A 24238-nucleotide genomic window follows, 5' to 3' on the forward strand; every position below is an offset into this window, starting at 1 on the left:
TGCTGAATAAAAACCAAGTTCAGACCCCTAGAAAAGGCAAAACCAAAACAAAATACACTGGACCTCATACATGTTTCATATACATATTTATATATATTTCATGTACAAAGTTACATTCTGAACCCCAGGGGTTCCATAATAGAAATAAATACTGAAATAACTACATTGCTAAATGAGCTTTTTGCTCATAGAAATGAAGCCTCAGCCTCTAAGAGACAACAAGTGGGACACTCTAGAACCCATTTTTCAGATTATAGAGGCCAGTAAAAGTCTGGATAAAATGTCTAGGACAAAAAACAAATTCAGAACATAAAATGGTTAAAATATATTCAAATATATTGAGAAATGTACGACAAAATTAATAATAAAAACTTAATTTTTTAAGAGAAAGAAAAAGACGTTTAGTGTTACAAAATAGCATAACCCTGTTAGAAAAGCATTTATGATTTCCACATTTAATTCTCTCTTCTCTACTCTTCCCATGTTATAAACTGGGGCCAAATGAGTCCCTTTCTCAACATGATCAATTAAGAAGAGCCCTAAATCTGCTTGAGTCCTTTGGTAACGATCATAATACTCACAAGGAAATAAATATTCAGTTCCACAGCATTTGCAAGAAAGACGCACATTCTTTAGGACAGTTAATATTATGAGACAACTGTTTTGCTTTGTTTTGTTACTAAGGCAGCCTATGTTAAAGGGTCTATTCTCAAATGCAGTTAGACCTTTACAAGAAATGAACAATATAGCAACTGAGAGAATGTATTTTAATCTTTTCTATGCAAACACACTTAATTTGAAAAGTTCTGTGCCGCATACTTTGTGCTCAAAATCTTTTTACACTCTCAACAAGCTGCATCTATTAAGATATTCGTTCCTATTTAAAAAATTCAGATCCACACAGGTTGGAGAAAAACACTCTCAAAACGGTGTTCTTCAAGAATATTCTCCCTTTGCTTCACGGGGATTTCAACCTGCATTTCATAGTAAGTGTGAGGTTGGTGTACAGGACACTGACATTTTTGTAGATCGGCAATGGTTGAGCATCGGCAGTTTCACATGGTTCAACCTCATACATAACCCAAGCATAACAAAACAAGAACATTCTCGGGTATCCCTTATTTCTTCCAACCAGGGGCAATCTATAATTTTTTTACATGGAGAGACCAACCCAAGGTATTCGAGACTCTCCTCTATCCTTGAGCTGCTAGCTACAGGCAGTTTACACCAACCACTTTGCCGCTTGCAAGAAACTTACATTTTGGTTACCGAAGTGAACGTTACCACCTCGACCAAAGAGAACATTACAAGAATATAAGCCTATTATTGGGGAAAGGGGGGAAGTAAAGCAATCTGTGGAAAATATTTAAATGAAATTACAAATATAAGGACAAGCCCTTAAAACAACTCGTACAGGCATTTCTGTACTCTCTCTAGTCCCTGAAGTTAATTAACAGGGCTACAGATAATCTGACAGCTTTAGATAAAATAGCTACACCCCGATATTCCTTACGTTAAAGCCAGTAAGTTTAAAAAGAGCAATCAGAACCATTGTAACATGTTTGCATTTTTCACCTTTAACTCCTGATTTCCTAAATTACATTTGGTCATACAAACACGTAAAAGACTGAACAGCAAATGGAGTCTGACTCTGGGACGCTTACTTCTTGGGACTAATATTCCCAAACACTTTGGTGTCTCCTTTTTGTGAATTTATACAACATTCCCCAAAAATGTTTAACAATGTGGGTGTTTTTTTTTTTTTTAGGTATTGCCAAAAATGGCTCAGATTTAAATTAAAAACATAGCTTCTAAGCTATGGATAAGTGGCTTAAGTTTTGATGCCTTGAAGAAAAGTGACTGAATACCTCAAGCAAAAAAATTATCCTTTTAGTACAGGTTTTACCAAAGGAGTTTTTCCTTCTGGCCATCTAGAGTGACCACAACTTTACTGTGTACACGATGTGCTTATAGACACATGTGGCCAAACGGATCCTCCAGCTCATTAAATCCCACGTATTTATAATCTAGCTTAATCCTGTAGATGCTTGAAGGACAATGGCATACTTTTTACAACTATGTCTGCATGACATTCAGAAAGAACAAATCCCTGGCACTTAAGAACACTTAATACAGTCTGAGGCCTGTGCTTGCTTACTTTTCCTTCAGGGAGTCCTTCTGATAACGGGGAGGCCTTTATTCAACAGGCTTAGATTTTGAAAATAACACTTAAAATTTGTATTTAGTATTGCTTAAGGAAACGGTAAATCACACATTTTCAAGAAGCTGGAGAGGGGAAAACTGCAGCATAATGGTTTCTGAAAACTTATGAAACAAGAAAATCAGTTAAACCCAGACTTGGTTTTTTAAATGGGGGGTACATGCAAGAAGATGAACATGTCAGCTTTTACTTTATGGTATCTCGGCTTTGTCTTCTTCCCCTTCATAGTTTTCCTCTTGGAAGATGGCATTTTAATCTCAAAAGAGCACAAAAGCTTAAAGGTGGCATTTACATACAAAATATCAAGTGCTAGCTGTTCTGTAGTTTTACACAGAACAAGAGGAAATACTGTTTCTCACCAAATCCCTTATTCGGTTCATAGGCCACTCTATCTCCACTGCAGCTTTGCTCTTATTCACTGGTAAGAGCAGTCCAAGAACAATTGGTAAATAGGTGAATTTTTTACGTGGAAAAAAAACCTCAACCAATCACCACCATTCACTGATACAGGAACCCAAAACACAATTTCCTTAAAAAAAAAAAAAAAAAAATCCTCCCATTATTCCCATTATTGAAGCGATCTTCTGAGCCTTATAAATAATAAACGTTTCAGACACGTCAGTTTGAAAATGAGTGAGACTAGTCTCAAAAAATAATCATCAGAATATTCAGAGAGCAGGCCTCATAAACTTTAGAGCTCTAATAAGTCAGAAACAGGAAACTTTTATTTAAATAGTGTAGTCTTAATTTCTTTAATATAAAACCCCCCAAATCTGATGAAAACAAGGTTTTATATACCATATAAACAAGATTTGTCAGATTTGAAAGTGAAAGTTGAAGTAATTTACAGTTAGCTTTTAGCCCCCTGGGACATTTAGAGAAATCCTGATAATCCACCTAATCCTAGCTTGTGTCAATTTTATAATACATTGGGGAAAACTTTATTATTGTACTTAATGGTACAATTTCACTTATCAAGTGTTCCCATTAATTCCATTATTAGTGACAGCTAAAAAGTGACCATATCAAACAAAGTGAGTGACATGAACTGTGGCAGAGTGAACCACATCTGGATTGCTTTCTATAATTCACTGGTTTGCAGAGAGGAAACATTCTTTGATTTGTTCATAACATACTGAAATTGCCTAGAACACTGGTGCAGTAACACAGCTCGTTCCTGTATTGTTATGGTAGGACAGGTTCTGTAATATAGAGTTAACAGGAAAAAAAATGCTCACACAGTATGTGGTGAAACTTCTTTCACAAAGAGAGCATTAAATCAAGGGGCAAAGGGAAACTAAACCATGCAGAAGAGACAGCTTCCCTGTCTCCACCTGTTTCTGATGTGCTCACTCACTGCCGTACATCACTTGCCACACGATCAGGTGACTCCTTTCTGCTTTGGCGACAGAAGGTTCAAGTGGAAGATCCTCTCCGAGAAGTTCTGATTCTCCACCTTCATCACCTGGGGGATGACAATAGGCACTCGAGTCAGGCTGAGCATGGAATGCGCAGGCTGACACACAGCAGATGGAAGGCTCAGGGTCAGTCTGCGACAGTATGCGCTGAGCTTGGCCGACTCCCATTTCAGAGAACACAGTACAAGGAATGCCATGAGTCAGAACCCTCACTTGCCCAACTTCTGAAAAGGTTAATTCATTTTTCAGGCTATATTTATACAAGTGAGCTCACCGTATGTACTACATGAGAAACTCATCCCACTATGTCTGCATTCTGAGGTTAACAGAAACGAGAAGCTAAGAAGGCATAGCTGTCTGACCCCGTGTTCATCCAAACGGACAGAGTCTTCTCTCATTTATGTCAAACTGAGAAGTGAGACTACAAAGGCCTATAAATGTGGAAGCGTGGAGATAGAGCCCACGCACCCACGAACTAGCTAAACCCAAACAACTCATGTTTGTTGTGACAGTAAAGCTCTCCAATCAGAGATAACCAATACAAGCACGTGGAAACAGAAACTATCTCCCTGCAGCACTAGGAGATGGCAGATTTCTCACTCAATATACTGAGTTTTTTGTTTTTTTAAGATTTTATTTTATTTTTTTAAGATTTTATTTATTTGACAGAGAGAGGGAGAGAGCACAAGCAGGGGGAACAGCAGAGGGAGAGGTAAGTTAACCTATGCTTTCTGTATTTACTGAATTTGTATTTTCTGAAGACTATAATTATATTTAGCTTCTTTAGAAACTGTTTTCTGAATCTGTGTGTTTTAGGGCACATTGGTGATGGATTGGATGACAGCTTTTTTTTTTTTTTAAGATTTTTTATTTTATTTATTTGAGAGAGAGAGAGATAGCAGGAGCTGGGGGGAGGAGCAGAGGGAGAGAAAGAAGCAGATTCCCCACTGAGCAGGAAGCTCCATGCGGGGTTTGATCCCAGGACCCTGGGATCATGACGCGAGCCGAACGCAGACACTTAACCATCTGAGCCACCTAGGCGCCCCAAGGTTTTATTTTTAAGTAATCTCTACACCCAACGTGGTGCTCAAGCTCACCACCCTGAGATAAAAAGTTGCATGCTCCACTGACTAAGCCAGCCAGGACCCCCTATACTGAGTTATTTCTTCCCATGACTTTCAAGTTTAGGATAGATTATGAATTAATGGTGTATGGTGGAGATGAAGAAATGAGGCCGAAGCCACAGACAGGCTATGGGTTCTCCTAGAAACAGCTGAGTCAACTGGATAAATGAGGTCCTGATCAAAGACACCGCTCTCCAAGGCCCAGTGCAAGCAAACCACACTCCTCTCTACAAGGTGCATCCCTGGTTTTGCTGTTGCAGAAACAGGGTTATTCTGACACAACTCAGTGACAACTGGTATTGTGGGACAGATTCTTCAGCAGAATCCTACACACACACACACACACACACCAAGGGGCAAAGATACACCGCTGATCTGCTAGTTTTGCCATGTGTCTCACCTGAATTTCAGATGGGCAAAAGAAAACAGTGGTAGTATCAACTAGAAACAGTGACAGAGAAAAAACCTTAAAAGTTGGCACTTTTCAACAGACACATGAAAAAGTGCTCAACAACACTCGGCATCAGGGAAATCCAAATCAAAACCACAATGAAATACCACCTCACACCAGTCAGAATGGCTAAAATTAACAAGTCAGGAAACGACAGATGTTGGCGAGGATGTGGAGAAAGGGGAACCCTCCTACACTGTTGGTGGGAATGCAAGCTGGTGCAGCCACTCTGGAAAACAGTATGGAGGTTCCTCAAAAAGTTGAAAATAGAGCTACCATACGATCCAGCAATTGCACTACTGGGTATTTACCCCAAAGATACAAATGTAGTGATCCGAAGGGGCACCTGCACTCCAATGTTTATAGCAGCAATGTCCACAATAGCCAAACTATGGAAAGAGCCCAGATATCCATCGACAGATGAATGGATAGGGAAGATGTGGTGTGTGTGTACGTACACACACACACACACACACACACACTGGAATACTACTCAGCCATCAAAAAATGAAATCTTGCCATTTGCAACGATGTGGATGGAACTAGAGGGCATTATGCTAAGTGAAATAAGTCAATCAGAGAAAGACAATTATCATATGACCTCACTGATATGTGGAATTTAAGAAACAAGGCAGAGGATCATAGGGGAAGAGAGGAAAAATGAAACAAGACAAAACCATAAGAGACTCTTAGTCACAGGAAACAAACTGAGGGTTGCTGGAGGGGAGGGGGGTGGTAGGATGGGGTAACTGGGTGATGTATATTGGGGAGGGCATGTGTTGTAATGAGCACTGGGTATTATATAAGACTGATGAATCACCAACCTGTACCCCTGAAACAAATAATACATTATATGTTAATTTAAAAAAGGAATATACCCTAAAAAATATATTATTTAGAGATTAATGTCCCTATGAAAAGAATATCTACTCTCTAATTCTTCAACATTTATTGAGACTTGTTTTGTGACAAGAATTCTTTACCAAATGAATTCAGCAGTTTTGGATATTGTTTGTGTGTAGTCACTTAGCATTTAGTTTTTCCTTATCATATTTTCTTAATCTCTATATTCTTTGTTTTTTATTTGTTAGGCATATTAAAATATGAATTTTATTACTTTAGTTTTTCCTTTATATATTTTAAGATTTAGTTATTTGTGAAATTTTATCTGCATATTTTCTTCTATCTTTGTCTAGTTTATTAATTTCCTTTTCATTGTCATTTGGATCTAATCAATTATTAAACCTATTGATTATTAAAAAAAAAAGTTGGCACTTTTCTCTGTAGGCCAAACTCCCCTTTAACCCACCTCCTAGTGGCCCTTCCACAGCAATGTCAAACTGTGCAGTGGTACATGCTCTCAAAGACTCAAGACCAAATCCAAGAATGTAAAAAACTGGAGTTTGGTTTTTTAAATTTTAAAAAATTACAATGAGGGGCGCCTGGGTGGCTCAGTCAGTTAAGTGTCCGACTCTTGATCTCAGCTCAGGTCATGATCTCAGGGTGGTGAGATCGAGCCCCACGTTGGGCTCTGTGCTGGGTGTGGAGCCTGCTTAAGATTCTCTCTTTCCCTGTCCTTCTCCCTCTGCCCCTCCCCACCAAAATAAATAAATAAAAATAATTAAAAAAAAATAAAAAATTACAACGATAATGACAAAATTAGTTGGCTGAGATCAAAGGTTGCTGGTATCTGAGTTGTTTTGTTTTGAAGGTTCTATTGTTTAGAATCACCATTTCCTAGGGCTCTACATCCTACTTAATTAAACCACTAAAACTAGTAGAAGACTGGGGTAAACAGGTGAAAGTCATGGGAAGAAATAACTCAGTAAAGGGGGGATCCTGCCTGGCTTAGTCAGTGGAGCATGCGACTTTTGAGCATGGGATGGTTGGGATCAATTTTTCATTGTTAAACTATTACAGGAAATGGAAATGGAACAAAAAAAGATCAAATTTTATTTTATTTTTTTAAAGCATTATTTACTATTAAAATTAACCTATGTTTTAAGACAAGTCTGCTTTTCAGGCTGGATTAACTAGAGATACTGACAAACCTGGCTAAGCAATTTTCATGCTATTTTCAGGATCCACAATGGAAGCAATTTCTGGTGGGCATGGAAAAAGCACAGAGATTTTATTAACATACTCCTTAGGATGGTTCCAACCGCTGTGCTGCACTCCAAGGAAAAGCTGTCCTAACCACTCCAGCTAAATGGGGCCCTTTTCTATCAAGGAATTCTGCACCAATAGTCGATTATTTAAAACATCTTGAAGTAACTTCATTCCTGCTGACATCAACAGAAACAATCAATTCCTAAACTTCACCTTAACATCTCCCTTAAAAATGTGTAAGTCTTTTCCGTCAAATAATCTGGTTTATACTAATTTTATGTGGCCCACTGTCCTTTACATGGCCCTACATTTTATACTACTTCCTTACAGAATTTATAACTAAAGTATATGTCACCAATCTACAACATTATATTCTCTAAAACCTTATGTTTACGAACTTTCTGAATCATTGTGATTTTAGGCACATCCAAAGGATCCCTTTATTTACAGCAAATAAGTAAGTTCACATCACAGTGCCTTACAGTTTACAAAACACTACACTTTCCAAAACATCAAACATCAGTTCTCTGTTTTCGTGGTCCCCCTCTGGCCATTCCTTCTCAGATCCCTTCATAAAAGCTCTAATGGTTCTTTTAATGGAACAATAATACAGGGTTCTATCTTAGAACCTCTTCTTTTAGCCCCTACACACTCTCCTTGGGTAAGCTCATCAACCCTTGTGGTTTTTAGTACCACTGCATGCTAACGGCCCCCCAATCCCCCCTTTCTGAGATATAAAATCTTTATAACCCAAAGCCCAATGGCCGTCTTCCACCTAGACAACTCCCAGCTCCCATGCTCTTCAAGGTCAAGGTGATGCCCAATATCAAATTCCTCTCTCCCCCTCCAGATCTGCTTCTTCTGTTCTGATAATCTCTAACTCTGAGTAAATGGATCACCCCACCTTTCCCCACATCCTATTAGTTACTAATTCCCCATCATGCTGCTTTATCTATTCCTGTTAGTGCCCCACTCAGTTTTTCATTTTTTCCTATCTCATTTCCCTATGTCTAGTCTTATACCTCTAATCCATCTTCCACACAAATCTATTCATGTTGCTCTTCTAGTTAAAGTCCTCTGACAGTTTTCCTTAGCTTTAAAGATAGAAGTGCATTAACTACAGAGAACAAAATGATGGTTACCTGGGGGGAGGTGGGTGGGGGGAATGGGGAAATAGGTTATGGGGATTAAGAAGTGCACCTGTTGGGATGAGCACTGGGTGATGTGTGGAATTGCTGAATCACTATTATCGTACACCTGAAACTAACACACTGTATGTTAACCACACTGGAATCAGAGAAAGGGAAGGAAAAGGAAGGAAATACATAAATACATACATACATACATAAAAATATAGAAGCAGAAACTCCTTAATTTGGTATATAAAGGTCTTCCATAATCCAGCCCCACCCCCCTTTCTAGATTTAACTCTGGTCAAATGTACACTTGCCTCTACTCCACACTCCAGCCATTTAAGCATAGTTTTTCTTCAATTAAGGTGGTTTCAACATTTCTAAGCCTTTGGTCAAGGTATTATCTTACCTTGGAATGCCAATCCCCAGCAATCCTCATCCTGCTCACTCCCCCAACCCAATTCTTTAGACTACCACTACTCAGAGCTCTGTCAGCTCAAGCACCATGTGTTGACTCTGTCCCTCCCCCCATCCCCACCCAGGGCACTTATCTATTAGCACATTTCTATCTCTGCACTCTTCCATAATTCCAAAGCCGGAGGCAGGCTTTGTCTGATCTGTGTCTGCATCTCAAGCTTAAGGCTGACAGGCACCTAGCAATAATGTTTGTAAAGTGAGAAAAAGAACAAATAAAATCCATTTTGATACAAACACCACTTTATGAAGTATTTTTATTTTATTTTTTTAAATTAATTTATTTGACAGAGAGAGAGATAGTGAGAGAGGGAACACAAGCTGGGGGAGTGGGAGAGGGAGAAGCAGGCTTCCCGCGGAGCGGTGAGCCCGATGCGGGCCTCGATCCCAGGACCCCAGGATCATGACCTGAGCCGAAGGCAGACGCTTAACGACTGAGCCACCCAGGCGCCCTATGAAGTATTTTTATTTCTCCCTTTTGCAGGTGAGGAAACTGGGCTTCTGGGAGGCTGAATGATTTGCCCAAGGCCCTCTGACTCCTTATCTTATGCTCTTCACATACACATCCATATATGACCCAACCCTGTTTTTTTTTTTTTTAAATGGTGGGTGATACATGTCAACAAGACTCTTATTTTTTCATCAAATTTTATTTGCAGATAATGCAGGGTTTTTTTTCTTTTTCTTCTTTTTTTAAGTAATCTCCACACCTACCATGGGGTGGGTGGCTCGAACCCACAACCCCAAGATCAAGAGCTGCATGCTCTTCTGAGCCAGCCAGGCACCCTAAACCCTGCTATTTTCGAATGCTCCTTCAAACAAATACACTGGGGTATAAAAAGAAACTTAAAAACAAAGAAGTAAGGAAAAGGGGAAATGTAAAGTCCTTTCGCAAGTCAAGAATTCAAAGAAAACCTCTTAGAAATCACTTACCAGAGTAGTTTCTTGTTTACTATGAGTGAAAATCCACGTTACAGAGCACAGTGGCCAGGACCCATGACTTACCCATCCGGAAGTCAATGTAGCCCTCTCCTCCACTGATGACGAGCATAGACTTCAAGGGCATCTGGCTGCCAGGCTCCTGTGTTGATGGCCCTGCCTTGTCACCTGTTAGATCTGTGTCACTACTGCCACTTTGCGGGCTGACGACTTGACCTATTTGTGCAAGAACAGAAGTGGATGTTACTTATCACAGACGGGTGGGGAAGACTCATTTTCTCTGAATATTTTCAGAAAGTTGAACAAAAAGGTAAATATATTCTGATACAACCAAAGTACTGGGAATGGCAGAAGCCTCTACATGATCAGAAAATATCTACAAAGGTCCTAAGAACACAATTTGAAAATCTAAGTAGAGCCCTTTTGTACCAAAGCAAATGGGTCCAAAACCCATTATGAGATCTGGGTGTGGCCAGGCTGGTCTTCGCTGCCTGCTTCAGACTATTATGATCTACATCTTTTGACCTGAGGGACAAAGGAAAGGGTACGCATGCATCTCTGTAAGAAAGGTCTTCAACATAAGCCCTGTGAGTTTGGATATGTATAATTAATATTTAAATGTATTTTAAATCCATCATATTCCTCTCATATTTAAGAAAATTACATCTTATTTATAATTTAGGTTATGCAAATAAAATTACTAGTGAATGTGCCATTTATTCTAAATTTAAGTTCTAAGGTAGAATCCTTGAGCATGAAATGGGAGAGAAACCTTTAATATGCCATAGTTAAATGAACGAGATTTTTATGTATAAACATTAATAAATTAAAGAAAAACGAGAAGAGAGTTGAAGAATATATATACAACATAACATTTAAGTTCAAAGACACAAAAAAAGACTACACATAGTTTATAGATTTGTTCAAATGTAAAAATATAAAAACATGGCAGGATACTTGTCAACTTCAGGACTGCAGTAGCACATGGAGAGGAAAAGGGGAAGGGAACGGGATTAGAAGAATGTAAGAGAGACTCAAAGGGGATTCTAGGACCCTTTTTTCACAAAAGCAAAAAGATACTACTATCAGCAATTCCATTTTTAGGAATTTATCCTAAGGAAATGACTATGTAAATATACAAGGTGTATGTTTCAGGAAGCTCATTACCATGTTGTTAAGAATACTGAGTAACTGATTAGGATACCATGTGCCAGCCACACTATGTACACTGAATCATCTGATCTTTGGAACACCCTCAGGAAAATGAAGGCGATGGTTCAGTTTATGTGTCAACCTGACTAGGCTTTGGTGCACAGATATGTGGCTAAACTCCAGTCTAGATATTGCTGTGAAGGTATTTTTTAGATATAATCCACACTGAAATCAGTGGACGTGAGTAAAGCAGATTATTCTCCATAATGTGGGTGGGCCTCATCAATCAGCTGAAGGCCTTCCGAGAAAAAGATAGGTCCCCTGAGGAAGGAGGAATTCTGCCTCTAGACTGCCTTTGGACTCCAGCTGCAACATCAACTCTTTCCTGGGTCTCCAGCCTGCTGGACTCCCTACAGATTTCAGACCTGAAGCCCCCAGAATCACATGAGCCAATTCCTTAAACTAAATCAATCTCTCGTTTTCGCTCATACCCTATCGGTTCTGCTTCTCTGAAGAACCCTAACACACTGAGACGCTATCATGTCCAGCGTCACACAGCTGGTGTGGCAAAGTCAGAGCTGAACTTTGTAGAGCTCCAAAACTTGCGTCTTATGGGGGGAAAGAATTCAAAATGTGGGACCTGCTTGCAGATGGTCAGTCACATCAGTTTAGTATTCTTAATGGACAGAACCTTTTTCTCTGGACAGCACCACTACCACCTTTCATCTAGATAGATGGAGCTTTATAGTTCCAAAGCACTTTTGTTAACTGATTAGTCATGTCCACTTAGGAAATGAAGACGAGTCTCAGAGGTGAAGTGACTTGTTCAAGATAACTAGGCAAGGGCAAGGCGGGGATTCCCAGTCTGCTGCCCTTTGCCACAACACTGAGACAGGCCCTGGAGCACAGTCTCCTGTTCCAGTATACGATCTTGACGACAGGGGCTTCTTTCTAGTATTCGGCCACGATTATTTCTGGTATTCTGCGGTGACAAAATAGTACCTACCACTGCTTTTCAAAAGCGAGCAGGTCTCTTAAATAAAAATCGGCAAGTTTGTTTTTGGGGAGAGAGGAGAGATTCCAAAACAATTTCATTCAAATGTCCCTACAGTGCTTTATCCATACCTCCGTTACAACTTTTCATATATTATACTGGAATTATTTGTAATTCCAGTTCTTTGCATTAGACTAGGTAGTAGAACCAAGGGATAGAAGAGAGACAATTATATGCAACCTCTTGACAGAATGATCTAACTCACCTGGGACTGCCACAAAGAATTTCACAGCATCCCGGTGCCCATGGAAGCAAAGCTGTGCATGTGCCATTGAACAATAGGGTATAAATGTCCCTGGAGTCACTTTATCGCTGTTTTCATCACCATACACTCGGATTACACTTCCAGGACGATTTCCTGGTGCTCCTGAGGTTTTATTTGCTGCAACAGAAAAATCAAAGACCAAATATTTTCCCCTTGGAAATAGTAATGATGTAGGATGTTACTGGTTAATCCTTATGATATTATCTAAAAGCTACAGCCAGTTGAGGTAAAAACAAGGGCAGCAATGCCAACTCAAGACAAAGCTAGGAAAAAAAGGTAACATAGCATGCTAGTTATTTTTAAGTACCTCAGTAAATGGAGTAGGGGATTTTGCCAGTCTGGCAATAACTACACGTAGTTTTTAAACATATCTATTAATTAAAACAAAAACAAAAACAAACTTAGTTTAAAAAAACCAGATTTGAATCTTAGGTATGTCTGTTTTATTTTTATTTATTTATTTTTTAAATCCCCATTTTAGAAGACTAACCCGTTACACAGTTTAAAGTAAATGGGTATATTGTTAAATAAAAATTTCATAGTTTTATCTTCTGATTTTTCTCCCCTGTGGTACGAGAATCTCCCTTGAGGGGGTGGTAAAAAGCTGTGTTTAAAAGGATACAGCCACTGCAATAGAGTAGCTTTTAAATATTTACACCAGACTGACGGCTTGCTGCATTATTTTAGAACAACCAGACTCACAAAACATCCCCATTCCATGGGCCAGTAAGTGAATGAAAGAAACATGGTCGGTAATAAGAGTAAACAATGGAGATTAATGACAGTTTTAAGAGATGTGTCGTGTTTTTACTGGAAGGAAAACAAAGTCTGGAAGAAAGTTGAGCTGCAACAAAAGATGATAAATACACTAAGCGGCTGAGCAGTAGTTTGGTGGCCATGTAACAAACGTTAAAAAACAAAACCAACAGAACACCTGCTGCGATGCAGTGACTGAGTGGATGGCGTTTAGGAACATTCAAGAGGGCGTCTAGAGCCGGAGGACAGCCTCCCAGTGGCCATCAGAAGCCAGGAAGAAGAGCTGGGTCCAGGCTCTGCACTTACCCCTCAGCCCCAGTAAGCGTCCCTGGTGGAGGATTACGGCTACAGTGAGAGAGGAGGAAAGGCACATGGAGAGGTGCACGGCAGGGGGACGGGCACTACCATGAGCCTCCACTCTCGCGCCTTCTCTTCTAAGCTCCTCACTACATTAACAAAATCCAACTTGGTATAACACCAAGTAACACGGAAAGTTCTTACCAAATCCTCTGTACAAGATCTCTGCTCAAAAAGGACAGTATGATTTACTGTGATTTTCCTTTTCTTAATTATAAAGCCATTTCAGAGAAGAACTGATTTATCAGGGAGCATTTCCCTGATGCGAATATTTCCCCCTTTTCTTTAAGAAATCTGATTCAAATAGCTATGCTAAAATGGAACTCTCTTTTACAAAGAAGTGACATCAACTCCTGTAGATTTGTAAGTAATTGCACAAAAGATAGCTGGGATTAAGAACTTAGGTTCTTCAAAGGCTCCAGATAGACCACTCCCCAAGCGTCCCCCCTTCTCCCTAAAGAAAGGTAGGGAAATTCCTCAGAACTATTTTATTTAGTTATCAACTTATTTTCTGGACTTATGGCACTGGTTTTCAAACCATTCCTGGCCCACGAATTCTGTAACACAAAAATGCTCATTTGATGAATAATCAATGTAATGGAACATAATATGAAAAACAATGTACATTTTGTTCACAAAAATAACAATAATGAAACATAACATAAAAAACATACAATGTACATTTTGTTCACATCCTTTTCACATACAGGAGAGATGGCTTCTCTCCAGCATCACGAAGCTCTTGCTGACCTAAGAAACTTTTCCCACAACATTTTCAAAACCTCAAATAAGCCAAGTGGAACATCCAAAGTAACTGCCAGAGGGCTGTGAAGAACCAGAATGATTCTAGGCCCTGTTTCTAGATATTGATGTACTAACACTGGAAGAAAGCCAGACTTCAGCCTTTATTTAAATAATGAAATAGGACTATGATTCCTGAATTGAGAAAAGGAGCCTCTCACAATGGAACATTTTTTAGTTATAAACATTGGTCCTGACACATGGACATTGTTAATTCACTAAAATTTATAAGTTTTGTAGAAGTGATGAAGGAACAATAGTTAGGTCTTTGTCATCAGCTTGATTTCCTGAATTACCAGATTTGCCAATACCAAAATCATTCCTTTTGCCTGAATTCTTGACACAACTACACCCTGCAACTCTTCTGTTTGCATTGTGACAATCAGCTAAAAATATACTTACTTTCTGTCAATGGGATGGAGATAATGACACCGTTTCCTGTTCCCACCCACAAACGATTGCAAGACACCATAAGAGCTGTGATCCTCACAAAAGAGAAGCCCAGTTTTCCAGTACCTGTACAGTGGGGGGAAAATTTTTTATTGAGAAACTAGAGCAGATGATGTTTTAGGTTCCAAGTCCCTCAGAATGGCTGGATTAATTTAAGAGAGAAGAAATGTGACCAGAGCTAGTTGGATATTTCCTGAAGGTGCACATCAAAGCAAACTTTCATTGGGCTTTATCACCTATCTGATAACTCATTGCTAATGAAAAAAGAAAATTCTGGGACCCCTGGGTGGCTCAGTCGGTTAAGCGTCTGCCTTTGGCACAGGTCATGACCTCAGGGGTCCTGGGATCAAGCCCTGCATCGGGCTCCCTGCTCAGTGGACACCCTGCTTCTCCCTCTCCCTCTGCTGCTACCCCTGCTTGTGCTCTGTCTCTCTCTGTCAAATAAATAAATAAATAAAAATCTTTAAAAAAAAAATTCTAGGGCGCCTGGGTGGCTCAGTCGTTAAGCGTCTGCCTTCAGCTCAGGTCATGATCCCAGGGTCCTGGGATCGAGCCCCACATCGGGCTCCCTGCTCCACGGGAAGCCTGCTTCTCCCTCCCACTCCCCCTGCTTGTGTTCCCTCTCGCGCTGTGTCTCTCTCTGTCAAATAAATAAAATCTTAAAAAAAAAAAAAATTCTACAAGTGGCTGACATTACATTATCATTCAGAAAGAAAATACTGTTGATCAGGAGGTATGACACAAGATTTAATTAGGGAGCTGCCAAAACAAACCCAAAACAAAACAAAAACCAACAAAAACAGAGTTTGCTAGATTGGAAAATCAAATGTCCTTTGTTTTTATAAGCTAAAAGAGTTCTGCTTTGCCTTAAGTTTCTTTGCATAGATAAAAACAATCTAACAAAATTTATAATCTTTCCTTGTTTACATATTTTTATTCTAGAGCAGTTTAGAAATTTTAGGGTATCATAGGCATATAATTTAGGGAGAATGGATGCACTTTTTTTATTTGAAGGGAATTTTTACAACTGATTTTATTTTCTGAGAATTGAAAGGAAAATTCTTAAACAGATAATCATACATTTAAGACAAATAGCATTTATTTAGTTACAAGTTCTACTTATAAGAACTGAGAATATGATCACAGTGTTAGAAGGAGCCTTAACTCCATTCAGTCTAAGCTAGAGATCTTTAACCTATGGTCAAAGTATATTCCTGAAATTGGGGGCCTGGGTGGCTCAGTTGTTTAAGCGTCGGACTCTTGGTTTTGGCTGAGGTCATGATCTTGCAGTCCTGGGATCAAGCCCTCCATCGGGCTTCGTGCTCGGTGCAGAGTCTGCGTCAGATTCTTTGTCCTCCTCCCTCCCCCTCTAACCCCTTCCCGCTTGTGCACGCTCTCTAAAACACATAAAATCTTAAAAAAAAAAAAAAAGTATATTCCTGAAATTAGTTTGTGTTTATGACATTCCTAATACTCAGAGTGCTAGATTAGGAGCTAAGGATAAAGCAGGGACCAAGCCAGAGATGGTCCCTGCCCTTTGTGGGGCTTCTGATCTTTGGGGGAAGAGAGACAACAAACAAGAATCTAATATTATTGGTGCAACCACAATAATAAGCCCATGAAGGGAAAGCATGAGAGGACCTAATCAAATTGGGAGAACAGGCAAGGTCTGTGCTCCATGTGACATGTAAGCTACAGCCTGAAAGCCAAGTAAAAAGGGACCAGGAAGAACTTCCCCGGCAGAGGCTCTAACACATGTGAGGGGCCTGAAATGGGAAGGAACCTGGTGAGCTCAGGTCAGTGTGAGCAGACCAGAGCGAGTGAGGAGAGTAGTCCAGGCCCCTGGACCAGTTCTTCTGGTGCTGTCACAGAATGTCACCTCACCTAAAGGTAGGAATATTCTAAGAGTGGCTGGTGTTACATAAGTATTGCATGGTGGTGCTGGCACACTGGTTACTATGCTGAGAACAGACTGGAGTAGAAACACAGAGACCAGTTATGAGGCTCACAGTTATCTAGGGGGGTAAGGATGGTGGCCTGGCCTGCAGGGATAATAGTAGAGATAAAGAAGTAACCGATTTAAGATATTTTTGGAGACAGACTTGACAGCTCCCAGTGATGGATTAGGTGTGGGGAATAAGAGAGGAGTCAAAAATTTCTGTCAAGAACCACAGGGTACACGGAGCATCTGCCTGACACTTTCAGTGATAAGAGCTCACTAGTCCTGAGGCAACTTATTCGTTCGTTCTAACTAGCATTTGAGACCATTTAAAAATAAAACGTTTTCTTCAACTGACATAGATAGAATGCTTTGGAAGCTTACCTAACATTTTGCTTACATAAGGCTCAATGTCCACATCCTGTAGGTGCTGGTAAGTGTGTGCATGATAGAGACGAAGTGTGGAATCCAAACGAATGGAGACCCACACACCATCACCCACCCATGCAAGCTGCCGCACCTGGCTCTCCTTCCTGGGGTGTGCGTCAAATGATTTCTAGGAAAGATTGTTTGATCACAATGTTACTTTGATTAAGCAGGAGTTCATGTTTAAAAACTGTGCTAATTTGCACAACAATTTGGCAGACCGTATATTAAAAGAGGAACCTAAATACCATTTATTAAATAGGATTACTTTACATACGCAAATGCTTTTATCCCGGACTGTAAAAGAAAACGAAGAACAAACAACTTAAGGATGCTAGATTTCGGCACTGTGTAGGATATCAACTTACCAAAGTAATATTGGCATATCCAGACTCTTTAACAGTGTTCAACAAAAAGACTGAATTTGATCTCAGGATGTTGTATTGCTGCAGAGCAATGCATGAAGTAAGAGCCTATTTAAAATTAAACAAAAAGGGGGCGCCTGGGTGGCTCAGTTGGTTAAGCGACTGCCTTCGGCTCAGGTCATGATCCTGGAGTCCCGGGATCGAGTCCCACATCGGGCTCCCTGCTCAGCGGGGGGTCTGCTTCTCCCTCTGACCCTCTTCCCTCTCATGCTCTCTGTCTCTCATTCTCTCTCTCAAATAAATAAATAAAATCTTTAAAAATAAATAAATTAAATTAAATTAAATTAAATTAAACAAAAAGGAACCTACATTGCTCTGTGTGCATGTAGGAACTAGATTTGGGAGAAAAAAACCCGACCAAAGGATTAACTTTGGGACTTCTAGGAAACCAAATGGGATTTGGAACAAAGGAATAAGGGCTTTTACCTTAAAATTTTCCTGCCCTTTTTCTTTTTCTTAAATAATTAGAATGAATTTATGTATTGTGGCACAACTTTTAAGAGAGCAATGCTAAGAGGTTTTTATTTTTATAACAAGATGCCATTGCAATCTTATTTCTCAGTCTATGACACATGTATGGATTTTCCTGGATCCACATGGAGTGACAGAGATGTGGGAAACCTCCTCCCAAACAACCCACACATAATTAAACATATCAAGAACCAAGTATCCAAATAATACACATATTGCATCTATGGATATTCAGACACACATTTAAACATTCATGTGTGAATCCTCCCTTCCTTAAAAAAAAAACACTTCCCACCATAGTCAAAAGTGGCAAGAGAGGTGAAATAACACAGAAAGCTGTCATCCAGGGACGCCTGGGTGGCTCAGATTGTTAAGCGTCTGCCTTGGGGTCAGGTCATGATCCCAGGATCCTGGGGATAGAGCCCGTATCGGGCTTCCTGCTCAGCGGGGAATCTGCTTCTTTCTCTCCCTCTGCTCATCCCTCCAGCTCCTGCTATCTCTCTCTCTCTCTCTCAAATAAATAAAATAAAAAATCTTAAAAAAAAAAAAAAAGCTGTCATCCAATCCATCACTGATGTGCCCTAAAACACACAGATTCAAAAAACAGTTTCTAAAGAAGCTAAATATAATTATAGTCTTCAGAAAATACAAATTCAGTAAATACAGAAAGCATAGGTTAACTTACCTCTATTTTCATAGCCTTCGGCTGAACCACATAGATTTTGTTCCTATAGCCACACCAGACTTTGTCATGTACCACAGTCATGCAGCGGATGGAATGGTGAGGCCGTCCAAGGTCTAACAGGTGATAGTTTGACAAATCCCACTGCCCATCTTTAAAATAAGAAACAAATTATTAGTTAATGCATACCACCTTTTACTCAATTTTAACACAAGAAACGTTCTATTTGGGTGCATTAATAAATTTATTGGTGACGCACTGCAAAATACCACATAGGACTGTTTATCTTTTCTTTGCAGAGACTGAATTCTCTCCTTCTATCTACTGCACAGTTGGGGAAGAGATCTCAGAGGGCATCTGGTTCAATGAGCCACCCAGCGCCTGGATCTCCATACTCCCTTGCAGTGATGTGATCAATCAGCCATAAGTTATCCGTTTATTTTAATAGTTTAAGAATTAGAATGGATTTGATATTATTTTCTGGATAATATCTCTCTCTCACTTGCATTTTGATGTATCTTGTTTTTTGTTTTTTTTTTTTTTAAGATTTTATTTATTTATTTATTTGAGAGAAAGAGAGAGAGACAGACAAACAGCATGAGAGGGGACAGGGTCAGAGGGAGAAGCAGGCTCCCCGCTGAGCCGGGAGCCCGATGTGGGACTCGATCCCAGGACTCCGGGATCATGACCTGAGCCGAAGGCAGTTGCTTAACCAACTGAGCCACCCAGATGCCCTGATGTATCTTGTAAATGTTAAGGACAACACATTGCTAACACTTTAGGAATTACACAATAACTTCTGATGGCAGAAATACAAATGAGAATCAGCCACTGAAAGCTTGCTCTGTAGACTCTGCTTGAACAGTTTCAGTGAAAGAAAACGTACTGCCTCACAAAGCAGCTGTTCCATTTTCCAAAAGCTGTAACTGTCTGAAAAATACTCCCCACGCCTAAGTAGTTCATCCTTGAGTGTCATCACCCATCAGTCTGTAGCCTTGTGCAAAAGACACAGAAGAATTCAGTCCCACTTCTTTGTTACTGCCCTATGTTTTCTCCTATCAAAATGAAGCACTCTTGGGATGTGTTCTGTACATATCCCAGTTTACAGACCGTTTATCCTAACTCCACTTTGTCTGTGTTTGTTTAATATGCTATCTATCTACCAGAGTGGAGCAGGATTATCACCAGCCCTGGTCTGGACAGAGATTTCTAGGAGGCTGAAGGTGCTCAGTAACTTGTATTAAGTTTGGGGCCAACCTTTAGGTACTTCTCATTCTTCAGACATGTTGCCCCCTTTTTACTCTTCTGATCCCCAACACAGAACTTGACATTTATCTTATTACATGTCTTTTGTCTGTTCTGAAATATAATTTTGGATTCAGCTTGCCAAAACATTTATTACCACATTTTTTCTAAGCTTTTGCACTTCTTAGCTGACTGACCACAAAATAACTAAAAGCCTCTGTGCCTCCAGGGGCGCCTGGGTGGCTCAGTTGTTAAGCGTCTGCCTTCAGCTCAGGTCATGATCCCAGAGTCCTGGGATCGAGCCCTGCATCAGCTCCCTGCTCAGCGGGAAGCCTGCTTCTCCCTCTCCCACTCCCCCTGCTTGTGTTCCCTCTCTCGCTGTGTCTCTCTCTGTCAAATAAATAAATAAAATCTTAAAAATAAAAAAAAATACAAGCCTCTGGGCCTCCAGTTTCCTCATCTATAAAATGAGGATGACAACAGAATCTTCTTCATAAGTTGCGGTGAGGATTAAGCTCAGATAAAGTCTACAAAGGGTCTGAACAAGGTAAAACAGAGCCCCCTCACTTTCTGATGATAAGGAGTCATTAGCCAGCAATCTCTAGGTACCAGCCAGTTACAAAGACACCTAATCATCATCTACCCTTTATTTTTCCAAGCCCAAAAAGATATGAAACTTGGGGAAAAGTCTTGCTAAAATCCGAATTTAGTGTATCTATGCTTATGGAATATTTTCCTGCTCTAGCAATCTAGCAGGTAGGAAATGAATGATCATTTCTGGCTGATACATATACCAAGGAGTTAGGAAGTGTCACATGCTCGCTTCCCTAGTTCTCTTATAACTCAAGGCAGGTTTTTGGACCTCCACCACCCCTCCCATCTGCAGATGATAGATACACTGGTTTTAAAGAGGAAGAACAGAAATCACAGGACACGAAAATGATTAAACCATATCCAATTAAAAACTTTTAAAACTTTCCAAATATAAGTGGATGCAAATTATTTTAAAAATACTGAACAACAACAAAGAAAACCTTCCCTCTCACTAAATTTCTCCTAAACTGAAGAAGTGTATGAATGAGAAACAAGTGCCTCCATATCACATTATGTCAGAGTACCTTGAAATGATAAACTACGTGCACTCACATAACTACTTAAGTCATATATTGTTAGTGTTCAGTTTAAACCTTTATTCTTTCTCTTATTAAGTATCATTTCTTTAAAACATAGTCCAATCTGCTAGAAAATGCTTTTGCAAAGCAACAAATTGGGCACATTCTATATTCATAACAACTCACCAATTCCTCTGTGAAAGATTGCAAGGGTGCCATCAGCCAGGGCCACTAAAACAATTCCTTTCACGTGTCTGCAAACAGGAAAAGGAATGTCAGAATTCTCCATCTGGGAATGCGGGGGGGACCACATGCTACTGAACTAGTTCAGAGGCTCTCAGGGGGCCAATCTGTGACAGCCAAGAAGCTTACACCAGAACCTGAAGAATACTTTTTTTTTTTTAAAGTCATCTCTACACCCAATGTGGGGCTCAAACTCACGACCCCAAGATCAGGAGTAACATACTCTATACTGAGCTAGCCGGGTACCTCGGAATATACTCTTCATTGAGAAAGTCTTTCATGTCAGCTGAACTAAATAAACAGCCTGTGTGGTGACTCTCTTATTTCACTTTCTGGCCCCAAGCTTCTCTCATCGCAGAAGGGCCGCAGACCAGAGACAGATGCCTTGAGTGGAATTAACAATCAGCTCTGAACTTCGGAGTTTTTGATAGCAACATACAGAAAAGGACTAGTGAGTCAATGCTCCCAGTCAACACACTCACCAAGTCTAAAGAGTACCCTGAAATAAACATAAATTAATAGGTTCTCTCCCCAGAGTACTCTCTCCCCAGAGTACTAGAGAACTCACAGTATGGTGAGGAATCAACCTGACAAGTGTGACTTAAAGCTCTACTTAGGAACTATTTTATTTTATTGTAAGAGTTTCACTCTCACTCAGCTCCTCTGATTCCATAAAGGGGGAAAATATCTGGATACTGACTTAATTATGAAGCACATGTTAGCTTTAATAGTCTTAAAAGATAGTTTATACCAAAATACATATTTTTTAAAGGAAGAATTTCTAAAATAAAACTTACACAATACTGAGAATCGAATCTTTAAGTTTAATAGAATGGAGACATTTCCTCCACTGGGCTACAGATGAATGCACATACAAACTGCAAGAACAAAATCAAGACTGGTAAGGCATAGAGAAAATCAAGTTGTTGCTTACATCTAGTAATGACCACAAAGTTCCCTTAGGAGGAAAGAAGAGTAACACAAAAATCGTAGGAAATAACAACAACGAGAGTCTAACGTAAAGAAATAAGCTGCTTAAGCAAACAGAAACACAGAAGAGTGAAAAGTCAGAACTAGAATAATGCATGGTCAGTTAGTTTCAGGTTACCACATACTTCAGAATCCTTGGCTAAAATCCGTTTTTAAAAAATGACCTTACTCTTCTGCTACACCAAACCGTAACTTTCTGACGGCAGGCTGGTTTACAACAAGAGAGTGGCAAGCTATGGCCCGCAGGCCACATCTAGCCCTCCACCTGTCCTCGTATAGCATGCGAGATAAAAATGGTCTTTACATTTGTAAATGGTTGGGAAAAAATCAAGAGTATTTTATGATGTCTGAGACCTGCATGAAATCCAGCCTTCAGGGCCCACCCAGCGTTCCAGGAGCCCAGGAGCCCGGCTGTACTCCGCTACGGATGTGCTGTCGGCACGATGGCCGCCTCTGCACCACCACGCCAGAGCTGAGAAGTTGCTAGAGATCATATGGCCACAAAGCCTAACATACTTCTTCTCTGGTCCTTCAGAGAAAAAGTGGGCTGACCCTCCATTTTGTAGTATTAAGACTCCTATGGAAAAGATGCACTAGTGACCTTGATTAACCTGTGGAGAAGCACAATTTTCAGAGACTCCTCATACTACTAGAATATGAACAAACTATGTAATGTTAGTTATCATCTCCTAAGCTTTCAGACTGGGATCTGTCCTGGTTTCCCTAGTACGTTTCGCGTTCGGAATGGAATTGAGCCTTCTCACAGCCAATAGATTAGTTTAATCGCTGGTATTTCCTGAATACACTCTAGCCTATATAAACCTTCTGTGCATCCATAATTCTGTCTCTGTGCTGTTCAGGATCTTCTATTTCTGGATCACCCAGATTTTCAAATTTCAAGTTTTATTTACCTCTTCTTCCAAGAATATTACATAAAGGGAACATTCTGTGACAAAGAACTATATGATTTACCATTCATAAACAATACAAGTCCAGTTTATGGGGTAATGAGAACATCATCTCAAAATCTGTATGTACATAAAGTTCTCTGCTTTAATATGTACTTTTTGTTGTATGCCTATGCACCACATTTTACTTATTTCTGATTCCAAAAAGTAAAAAACTAAAGATACTCCAATATTAAGAGTTGGCACCTACCAGCCATTCTGAGCTCCAAGCCACATAGTCGGTAAAAGGCTACTCATTTTCTGGGCTTCTTCTCTCACCAGGTCTTGTTCATTTGGCAATACTGATAACTGATCTTTATATGCATCTGAGTCATTACTAGGAAAGGTGGGGAAAAGGAAAGCATCTGAGTATGCTTAGCTACAGTTTTCAGGGACTGAACATTTCCACATTTTAGTTTAACAGTTTGAAAAAAAAAATCAAACATTCCAGAAAAGCCAAATTTAAATGCTTATAATAAATATTTCAACAGTTGTACCAAAAGTAACATTAACATACTAGAGAGAACCAAGGTGCAGATAAGGGAGTTAAGACAGAGTAATACAGCAGTTAATATCCAGACTATAATTACGGTTGTCCCTTAGGGTTATTTTGAATTTTGTAAGTTTTTTCTTAGGGGAAAAAAGAGGAAGGGATGGTTTGTTATAAGAGGAAAAACAAACACACGAGAATGAGTATAAAGAATTTTCAAGGAGTGCCTGGTTCAATAGGTTAAGAGTCTGCCCTCGGCTCAGGTCATGATCCCAGGGTCCTGGGATCAAGCCCCGCATCAGGCTCCCTGCTCAGTGGGGAGTCTGCCTCTCCCTCAGCTCATGCTCCCTCAAATAAAATCTTAAAAAAAAAAAAAAAATTTTTTTTTCTAAAATAAATTATTAAGCTAAAACACTCATATTCTCTCCTATGACCTTCTTTTGGATTGTCAGAACATTTTTAGAAAAAAAGTGGGCTGTCAAATTCAAACTTTTTTTTTAAAGATTCTATTTATTTGACACACACACACACACACACACACACACACACACACACACACACACA

At 39.7% G+C, this 24238-nt stretch overlaps 1 protein-coding gene across 11 annotated transcripts in view; it reads right to left on the minus strand.

Moving 5' to 3' along the window:
• Positions 1-315: 315 nt before the first annotated feature.
• The window catches only part of SPAG9 (sperm associated antigen 9), a 137557-nt gene continuing 113634 nt past the window's right edge, over positions 316-24238 (minus strand). For 6 of the 11 annotated variants that reach the window (XM_032429211.1, XM_032429209.1, XM_032429210.1 and 3 more), the window contains 10 exons: positions 23396-23521; positions 22045-22125; positions 21191-21258; positions 18651-18799; positions 17028-17199; positions 14657-14770; positions 13403-13441; positions 12281-12457; positions 9936-10085; positions 316-3686 (listed from right to left, as the gene is read on the minus strand). In XM_032429211.1, coding sequence (XP_032285102.1) covers positions 3571-3686; positions 9936-10085; positions 12281-12457; positions 13403-13441; positions 14657-14770; positions 17028-17199; positions 18651-18799; positions 21191-21258; positions 22045-22125; positions 23396-23521 — 1192 coding nt within the window. In that variant the 3' untranslated portion in view covers positions 316-3570. The remainder of the gene's footprint in view (positions 3687-9935; positions 10086-12280; positions 12458-13402; positions 13442-14656; positions 14771-17027; positions 17200-18650; positions 18800-21190; positions 21259-22044; positions 22126-23395; positions 23522-24238) is intronic. The other 5 variants (XM_032429212.1, XM_032429213.1, XM_032429216.1 and 2 more) reach the window with 1 other exon arrangement.

Source organism: Phoca vitulina, unplaced genomic scaffold, assembly GCF_004348235.1.
Source record: "Phoca vitulina isolate PV1807 unplaced genomic scaffold, GSC_HSeal_1.0 scaffold40, whole genome shotgun sequence".
Classification (NCBI taxonomy): domain Eukaryota; kingdom Metazoa; phylum Chordata; class Mammalia; order Carnivora; family Phocidae; genus Phoca; species Phoca vitulina.